General features: G+C 39.5%; 1 protein-coding gene across 1 annotated transcript in view; it reads right to left on the bottom strand.

Moving 5' to 3' along the window:
- Positions 1 to 2,143: 2,143 nt before the first annotated feature.
- cdk17 (cyclin-dependent kinase 17) overlaps positions 2,144 to 9,983 on the bottom strand; it is a 56,702-nt gene continuing 48,862 nt past the window's right edge. The window contains exons 9-17 of the mRNA XM_036148931.1: positions 9,609 to 9,671; positions 8,390 to 8,513; positions 7,377 to 7,497; positions 7,186 to 7,283; positions 6,979 to 7,084; positions 6,709 to 6,751; positions 5,502 to 5,592; positions 5,279 to 5,356; positions 2,144 to 3,326 (exon numbers count right to left, since the gene is read on the bottom strand). Coding sequence (XP_036004824.1) covers positions 3,286 to 3,326; positions 5,279 to 5,356; positions 5,502 to 5,592; positions 6,709 to 6,751; positions 6,979 to 7,084; positions 7,186 to 7,283; positions 7,377 to 7,497; positions 8,390 to 8,513; positions 9,609 to 9,671 — 765 coding nt within the window. The 3' untranslated portion in view covers positions 2,144 to 3,285. The remainder of the gene's footprint in view (positions 3,327 to 5,278; positions 5,357 to 5,501; positions 5,593 to 6,708; positions 6,752 to 6,978; positions 7,085 to 7,185; positions 7,284 to 7,376; positions 7,498 to 8,389; positions 8,514 to 9,608; positions 9,672 to 9,983) is intronic.

Here is a 9,983-nt window from a genome sequence, read left to right as displayed (position 1 = left end):
TGAGAAATAAATAGTTCCAGTAAAAAGAGTCACGCACCGGCAGCTCAGTGTTTCAGCGGGTTTGAGTTGACAACACAGCAGGCCTTCCATGCATCAGGCATACACAAACCCACACACGCTCAGACATAAAACACGTACAATTAAGTCATCCATCTGAAAAAAGTACAGTTTTACAATGATAAATATTAGAAATCTCCTTTCGTGCATGTTACTGCTGTTCGTGTACAAAATGTCATATTAGCAGAAACACAGTTTGCAGTTTACAGTGAAATGATTCTTAATTTGGATCGAGAGGAATACACACAAGGAAAAAAAAAATGAAATGGGTAACAATGTAGATGTACATTCCAGTTTCTGACTTGAAAAACAACAGGACATAATACAGGACATATACCATTAATATAATGACTTCCTGTTTACAGTATTTCGTATGTACTTGATTGTGTAATCACAATTTAAGATCTCAAATTAAGAGTGCGTTTTAAAATAATTTAGTTCAAAAGATTTTGTATTTTTTTTTTAACAAATCATTGCACCATGACCTGCAATCTGTGTTTGATGTTATTATTACATTTCAGATACAAGTTTATCAAGCTTAACCAGTGCTTCAAGCACCCTTCTAGCATGTGCTACCTAGTCTGAAACAAAGAACACTAGTGTTGCTTTAAAAAAAAAACAAAAAAAAAAAACATTTCCCCTCACAAAATAGTTTTCACTTTGCAGTTGAACAAAAGAGCAACAAGAAGACTTCCCTCTGATCCTCCAACAACTTTCATTTTTAATGTTTGATGTTTAATGCACTCCTAGTCTTTTAAAGCAGTTCTGCTTTCTTTTATTTCCTGCTTTTGATAGATTTCACCTTGCGAGGGTGTTAAACCATGCGCTGAAATGGCGTCTCGTTTAATGCCTTTTAACTTATTTGGTTTTAGGCTTACAATTTTGCAAAACGTTCAACAAAAAGACTAATTGTACTCCCGTCAGCCTTTTAGCCATATCTAAAGCTAATAAGCTATGCTAAACCAAAGGCGCATAGTCATATTCACACCAGCAATGCATTTGTTAAGCTAAAAACGTTATATTTGTCTTGATACCAAAGACATCATTTAATAGTAAGTAAACAGTTTTGACCTTAATTTATTTAGCGTATACTTCATTTTGTATGTTTAGCTTTAGCAAACAGCTAATATACTTACCTAATGCTAGCATAAAAAGAAATATACAAAAGTTAGCCTACACAGTTTACCACACATAATGCCGCTTGTTAAATTTGCACAAAGTAAACATCAAAACAGGTTTTAGTTTTATAGGCAGAGAAAACTTAGAATTCCATTGCTAGCTCTCGCAAATGTTACTTTCTAAGCTTAGCAAAATGGCTGTGACTTGGTATTTAGCAATGGTCAACACAGGAAACATTGACCCTAGGAATGCAATGAACATCAGTCGTCATTCAAGAACGATTGAGGGAAATCTTCTTATTGCCCCAGTAAACGTATGTAAGAGAAAGACTCGTCAACAGGTTTAATCATCTTTAGCATCACTGTCAGTTGCTAACAATACATTGGCAGTAAAGTCTGAAGTTTCAATTTGAAATCTTTATGTCGTAAAAATGCTGGACAGAACTGTGGATTGACAAGAAATGGAAAAGGAAACATTGTTGCTTTTAGAGCTTCCATATTGGTGTTTTTTTTTTTCCTTTTAATTTTTTTTTACAAGGAGAGGTCACAGATCATATCTTAATACTGTTGGGTAAACTCTGCCGTGTTGAGGCTCATGTCCCTGATTTAAAAAGAAAAAAAAAAAAAAAAAAAAACATACACACTGGAGTGCAAGGCAGAATTTCAAGTTGCACACCAAAAACAAAGTGTACGTTTGCATCAAAGCCCTGGTAGCTGGAGGGATCACAGGCCTGTCCAATCTTTTATCTTTTGCGTTCTGATGTTTCCCATTATTTAACAACACTGTCAAGTAGTCTTCCTAACAAGGCATGGGCTGGTCTCCGGCATAGCGGTGAACAAAGATTTTTTTTAAAAGCTCTCATTTCAAAACTGCTAACTTTATTTCCTGTGAAAAATTTAACATCACAGAAATTGCTGGAGTGACCAGAGCTTTTTCTACAAGTAGTATGTTTGTTAAGCAGCAGGCAACCGGAGCAGACATCAGGCCTAATTAACCACGTGATACTAGTTAATCTGATGTCTATTAAGGGCAATACATGTTTAGTACTAAATTTAACTGCTTTTTATGCCACATTTTTGCCTTAGCATATGTATGAAAATCAAAATGTGATATTATAATTATAATGTGTCATATTTTAGCAAATGCAGTAATAACTCTTGCTTTTCTGATTCAAATAAAAGCCTTTAGATCATCTTATGAAGTTTCATTTAAACATGGGGATATTTTTAAGCATAGTTATACCTTGGGAATCAGATACCAGCCCATGCCTATTTCCATTGTTTTTCTCCCTCAGATTTGGTCCTGTTAATATGCCGGAGTGACCAAAATGAGAATAACTCCAACAGCTATAACTGTTAGCTTCGCTCAGCTCTCAATCGCTATGCTCAGTCTTTCGGTGGGACCCCCCGACCATCACCATCATCAACCCCACCCCCCTAAAGCCAACACCGTTGAGGGCTAAAGCCTTTTGAAATGTAGAAATCTTGTATAGTTCAGTCACGGAAGCTCGAAGGAAAACAAAAACAAAAAAAAAAACTATCCAAATATACATGTACATATATACACATAAATATATATATGTATAGATATACTCAATGCATAAAAAGTATGAAGAAACTGCAGCTGTCGCTCTATAAGCACAACAATAAAAACAACAACTTCATCACAGCGTTGACATCAACATCAGTTGAATTTCAAACTAAAGATACCAAAAAATTGTAGTCAGAAGACAAAACAACAGTAACCTAACAGACTGCTTAGCTGTGGATGTTGTCTTCAGTTCACATCATGTGCACTAACACACAGGTACACACACACACACACACACACACACACACACACCCACACAGACAGACATGTTATGTCACATATAGTAGACAGTAGTAGTTTAGCAGCAAAATAAGTTAACCTCACACCCCAATAAATAAACAGTCTCCAAGCGTTTTGACTCAAAGTCACTCATTCAGAGGGTGTGTGTGGCTGTGTGTGTGTGTGTACGCTTGTGTGTGCGAGTGAGGGAGAGACGCTCCGAAGGGAGGTGGGCTCATGCGAGAAGTTGCTGGGAGGTGGAGGTGAAGCTGGCTGGTTGACCATCCTCCTTGGGAAATATTAGAAAAGCATGCTTTGCCTTCTGTTGATGTTGCCGTTACCTGGAAGTACAGGGAGATGTGTTAGAATACAATACCCACAATGCCTCTGTGCTCATTAGACCAAAAAGCTCAAAAGGGAAACTCGTGTATTATAGAGATTCATTGATAAAGTGAAATATTTCAAGGCTTTGTTTCTTGTTATTTTATTAGAAGCTTACTGATTATGATATAAAAACAGAAAATCATGTGTCTCAGAAAATTACATTATATTGTGAAGATCTCCGAAATTCTTGAATTGATTTTGGTTGACAATCCTCTGAAGGCTGCGGTTTAAATGTTGCTGGTGCACCTTTACCTACCACACTTTTTCCATCCATCCATCTTCCTTTGAATATACTTGGATATATAAATAATATTGAATATGCTTGTTGCTTATCCTCCTCACAGAGGGTGTTTATGACTGGCCAATCAGAAGTCTTCCCCATGGTTGTGTTGCCTTGTGTCCCAAACTGAGAGACCATGTAGAGCCATGGTATTCTAATTTTTTACCATGAGGGCCAATGATACAGTTGAAATCACTTGGGGGGCCAAAAAAAAAGAAGTACTTTAAATAATAAAATTTGGTTTCAAAACAAAATAAATTCTCTTAGAAGAGTTATGTGTAAGTCTTTGCAAATACAAAACATGCACCATGACGGTGTTATTGTAAGGCAGCTTCCAATGTTTTAGGTTGATTTGCTTTTTGTGGCTTAGAAGAACTTTTTTAGTCTTAGCTCAGCGACAAGAACGTGGGTCACTGTTGCTGTATTCATTTTTGGGGGAGGGGCGGAACACCCAAGTCTGCTTTTGGGTGAACGTTGCCAGATGTTTGTGGTTATATTTACTAAAATAAATTAAAACGAATACAGAAAGCAGAGAAATAATTTTTGGTTGTGCCAAACATACTTTCATTTCAGAAGTTTTTGTTTGTCAAAATGTTGCCCTTAAAAAAAAAAAAAAAAAAAAAAGCGTCCGTCTGCATCAACAGCAGAGGCCACATTTGCTACATGCCAGAATTCTCTGAGGGCCGCACGAAATCATTCCAAGGGCTGCAGAGCGACCCCGGGCCACACTTTGGACACGCCTGATGTAGAGGATCAGGAAACCTTTGCAGCTGCTTGGAGCCAATAAGCTGATTAGCTTCCGGTGTTGAACTTTTTAAATCCCAATTTCTCCACCCTCTGAATCTCATCATCTAAAAACCATAATCGTCAGAATTACAAGAAATAAAGGCTTAAAATATTTCACCCTGTGTGTAATGAAGCTATATTATACATAGAATTTCTCTTTCTAAAATCAGAGACAATATTGAACTTTTTCACCCTATTTTCGGTTTTCTTTTTTTTCTTCTTTTTTTTAGATCTACCAAATAATTATGATTTTAAAATCTACCAGTTTAAATGCAGGCTTTATAATGAGTTAGTTTAATAAAGATTCCTACTCCTTGAACTTTGCTGAGGTAAAAAAAAATAAAAAAAGTTTCAGTATTTTTAATGTGATTGTACACCACAGCAACATAGTTCATGATTGTTTAGTGGAAAAAATGCCACAAGATACTCAAAATTGATTCATTAAAATATTTTTTGAAAAGGTTGGACATGCTTTTTTTTTTTTTAATCCACCCCCTTTTACTCTGATACCACTCAATGAAATGCACGGAACATTTCAAGAATTTGATTCTGAAAGATAAAACTAAAAACTGCTGTTGGGCCAGCTCTGAAAAACTACGCCTCCCAGCATTCACAGTCCGCCCCACCCGCGCTAGCTTCCGCTCAGCTTGGGTACACAGACTGACAAAAGAACATCTTTGTGTCGTTGTTGCATTGATGTCAGATCTAGACGCTGTAAATATTCCCAATTGTCCAGATTTATTCTCCAGATTAAAGCAAGTTCATCATTTTTGCCCAACTGCTCATAATTGCTGGTTTCCCAATCATTTCTCAGCCTGCAGTGTAACCGTGTTTCCCACCCACCTGACTCGGGGTAGGAGGAGTTCCTGTAGCCAGGGTCTCTTTGAAGCTGCAACTCTTTTAACGTGAACATCGACACGCCTGGAACACGGGACAGAGAGAGAGAGAGGGAGAGGGAGAGCCTGGGTTAATAAAACGCATCACTGGAGAGGAAGTCAAAGAATGAATGATGCAGGAAAGCCTGAGGAGAGCAGACGGCGGCTGGGATGGCGGTGTGAGCGCTCACTTTCAGGCAGTGTGTGGACTCTCATCCCCAGCTGCCTGAAGTAGGAATGTTTCATCGCTTCTTCGGCTGAAATCCTCGCCTTGGACTCGTACTGCGGAGGCAAAGGACAAGATCCATCAAACGTGGATGATCGTGACTGACTCACTTGGTGAATCACAGCTCTAAAACACACCAGAGTAAGGTCTGTTTATGTTAAAGGGGAAAAGAGGGAAAAACTGCGCCCCCTGCTGTCTGTGTGCAGCAGTGATAGATTCCAGAACCAAATATCAATCCTACACCTCTTATCTTGACGTTTTTACAATGAATGACTAATCAGACACTAAAACCCTTCAAACTTCACATTGTTTTTATTCTATTTTCAACCGATCCTTAATGTTAATGCTTTTCAAATCAATCTCAAGATTAAAAGGCTCTAAACCAGATGGCTTTTCTAATACCTGCTTATAATGTCTCTTATGCTTTAGTTAGTTATAAAGTAAGATCAACCTTTAGTTTTATGTTATTCACAGAAATCCAACTGAAGCACGTTTTATAAACCTTTAAATAATCATTTATGACCGTTTTAAATATGTAGAGACAGACCATTTTACCTGCAGGCCACATTCAGGGTTCTTACACTTTTTTCAGTTCTCTCAATCCTCTCTAGATTTTTTCCCCTTGCAGTTTCTAGAATATTTTGCAAATTATGGCACAGCATATTAACAAAGAAGCTAGGTTCCATCTATGGGTTGCACAAATAATGAAACACTGAAGTCGGGCCGTGGTTTAGGCCCCAATGCAGATTCTTTAACAGAGCTTGTGAACCGTTTCAGACCCACAGATTCCGGTTTGATCTGAATTTAAAGCTGTCTAGAGACCAAAGGGGAGTAAAACCGGTCTTTTTGATTTTCCTGTAAATGTGCATCCAGTCAGCAAGTCAAAAACCAAAACAGTAATGGTCCAATTGTTAAAATAAAGGTGGGATTTGGTCAAAATCAATGTAATAACTATTGCATTTGTTAGGTTTTATTAGACTTCTGTCTTTTGGAATATGGAAGAAGGATAAAAGTCAGGAAAATCAAATATCCTTTCTTACCAATTTTCCCTTTTTTTCCAAACCTAAGCACAGCTGGATCATGATAAAGCTCATTTTCTGTATTTAGCTGCCAGGCATGGTGAGCAGAATGGTGGGCAGAGTGTGAGAAGTTTGTCTGGAGGCGACACTTACTCTGAGGAAAGCCAGCAGCAGCTCGATGCCTTCGCTGTCCAGCCTAAAGAAGACGACAAAGAAGAGCAACAGTTTACTATCTGCCAGCAGGATGGGTTGATGGGAATGTGGAGGACTCCTGGGAGGAAGGAAGCGCACAGCCGTCTCTAATGTGCAGCAGGATTTCCTGCCTGCGGCGGGCAAACAGGACACGCTCAGGAATACACAACGTTACTGTATGAACTCAGAGGTGAGCGAGGAGAGAGGAGCCAGAAAAACAACAAACGGTACCTGGGTGCGTGGTTGATCAGCGGCTGGGGCTTGTATTTGGGGAAGTTGTAGGATTTAAACTCTTCGATGGAGGAGATCCCGGGCCAGTTCTCCTCTGTGGGCGTGCCTGGAGTAAAAACAGTCAAAGTCAGAGACAGTGAGCGGCCACAATCAGATGGATAACAGCCGGAGTAGTTCTGATGGTCCCGTTCAGCCGGCGCCGCTCACCCAGCAGCCTGAAAATAAGATGAAGCTCGTCCTCCACGGTGGAGCCTGGGAACAGAGGCCGACCTGCAGCCATCTCGTAGAATATACAGCCCACGCCCCTGCAGAACAAACAGCTCGTATCAGCAGACATGACAGCAGGACTTTGGGGGGGGTGGGGGGGGGGTGGGGGGGTAGGATGAGAGGACATTTACCACATGTCAATCTGCGTGGAGTACTCGGAGGATCCCAGGAGAACGTCGGGAGGCCGATACCAAAGAGTCACCACCTCGTTGGAATACGTTTTGGTCGGGACAGACTTGGCCCTGGCCAGCCCTGCAGACCGACATCACACAGAAACAGAGTCATACAGGGAGAATTACGTCTGAGCCGCTTAAATACAAAACAGCATGGCCTTTTCCTACATAGACAGAGTTTTGTGTCTGATGCCCATTTCAGCTAGAATCAACAGCTTTCCTGCAATGAGCGGTCAACAATTCTCTATAATACAAGTAGAAACGATGTCAGAGTATGTGAGGCGCTGTAAGACAGGGCTTTATTATTTAAAAACAAAGCGATTTTGAATTACGTTTTACACTGGCTTTAACATTTTAACATTGCTTAAAGCAAGGTTCTCCCAGTGGATTCCCAGTAGAAGGTAGATCAGTTCCTCATTAGCAAAAGGCTGCAAACATTTAAATGTTATACTTTACAATACTCTGTCCAGCCTTCCTGTTATCTGCTCTAAGTCTCACTCTCTCTCTCACACATCCTAAAAGAACCACAGACTGCATGAGGCTGCATTTCTGCATGAACAAAAACAACAACACATTTTTAGTCGCTTCTTACATTAAAATGTCTTTTTGGGTTTATTCTTGACAAATCCTATCTATATTTCACTTCAATCTTCTGTAATGAAATTGGGCTCAAACGTACGCTGTGAATATGCAGCTGTCTGACTATGTCTATCACTTATACTGAAAAAAAAAAGGCTAACTTTAAATCTTTTTCACTCTGACAATAAAAGAGCGGCGCTGTTACCAGAAGTACTAGGAAACGCTATCTCACTGATCAGATACCATTTCTGATTTTCCGACCGGCCCGTAACTAATCAGAGCCTAGCTTAAATCCTCACACTCTGGCTGTATTAGTAGTTTTTAGCCCCTTTAAAAAAAAAAAAAAAAAAAAAAAAAAAAAAAAAAAAAGGAGCCGTTTAGGTTCCCCTTACCAAAGTCAGCCAGCTTGAGTTCCCCCTTCTCGTTGATCAGGAGGTTCTGCGGCTTCAGGTCTCTGTGGAGCACTTTTCTCTTGTGACAGTAAGACAGCCCTCGTAAAATCTGAAACAGGAAGATCTGGAAACACAAGTTTCAGGATTTACTGTTGTCGCATGTTCAAACAAGCTCCCCACACATCCAAAGCCCTTTTTAGTTTGGACAACTTTACAGACTCCAGGATGTTAACATAGACCTAAATACAACAGTTTTACTTCACATTTAAAATTGGACTTAACACGTCAGACATCTCTCAGTTTAATCCAGAGATGATCCTCTAACACACGCTTTAATAACAGCAAAGTGACTTTTTGGTCTTTATAAGAAGAGCATGGCTTCACTACAATTAGAACTGGTACGAGTGCTGAAATTTGTACTAAGGTCCAGGCATTAGCAACCTTTGTCTGGTAGGATTGATTTAAGGTGCTTCTGTTGGATTTTAGACATATTTCTGGTCTAGTCCAACCTATTTATCTAATCAGGTTTTGCCTTGGAAACCCTCCAGACCCCTGAGTCCTTCTGAAAGACCCACTGTTGGTGCCTAAAGGTAAATGTAAAACTCGTGGTGGGGTGCCTTTCCTTTATTGTTGTCCTCAGCCGTCCTGAAAGCCTGACTTAGTGCCACTGCTACTTAAACTTTGGTAATTCAGTCTCGTCTCAGTGCAAATTGGTTTTACTTCAGTTCAATTAGACTTTAATTATCCGTTTATCGATCTTAGACTCAACATTATCTATGACCATTTTAAATTTCATTCTAAAAAGAATGAAATCTAAAATGTGTTCATCTTGATCATTTCCTTTTGCTTGAAATAAACATTTTTTACAGTTTTACAAAGATTCTGCCTTTGCATTGCTGAAATCCCATTTTCTGATCTTAACGCCACGGCTGCTCGCCTTCGTCATCTTTTTTGTTCTCAGCCTCCGGAAGGCATTCTGTGACATTTGTATGAAAAGCGCAATCAGCACAGTCTGACCGATGTGATGACGACGTGTCAAGAGAGGAGGGAAGAAAACTGAAAACAACATTCATTCTCTGATTGCTCAAAGAGGAAGTAATGAAAGTGGAAGAAGCCCAATCTGAGCCTTAATGCACCTCAGAACAAAGGAAACTGATGGCAGCAATAAGAGAGGAGAGCACTCCAGGGTAATGAAAGAAAATCCATCCTCCAGCCTCACCTTCACATTGTGCATGCTCATGATGTTTCCACAGTCGTCCATGTACTGCTTCAGGTCTTTATCCTACAACAGAAGATCACCACATCACAGGAAGCATGGGTACCAGCACTAAATCTAACCTTACCTCTTTATCTTATCAACTAGCCGCTTTACAGCATATTTTTCTTTCTCTACATACACAATGAGTTCTAGAAGAATGGAAACGGCATGAATAAAAACAGAAAATCACCTTCATTAGAAAAACAAGCGATGATCTGTTAACTACAACCAACTAAAAATTAAAATGAAAACCTATAATTTGAATTGTTAGCTTGGTTCTTGCACAGCAGGACAAGATTTTCTACGTCCTCTAAGTCATGGACACGATGCAGAAGA

Source organism: Fundulus heteroclitus, chromosome 17 (assembly GCF_011125445.2).
Source record: "Fundulus heteroclitus isolate FHET01 chromosome 17, MU-UCD_Fhet_4.1, whole genome shotgun sequence".
Lineage (NCBI taxonomy): Eukaryota > Metazoa > Chordata > Actinopteri > Cyprinodontiformes > Fundulidae > Fundulus > Fundulus heteroclitus.
The sequence above is the reverse complement of the archived record's forward strand: the minus strand, read 5'-3'. Positions and strand labels throughout refer to the sequence as shown.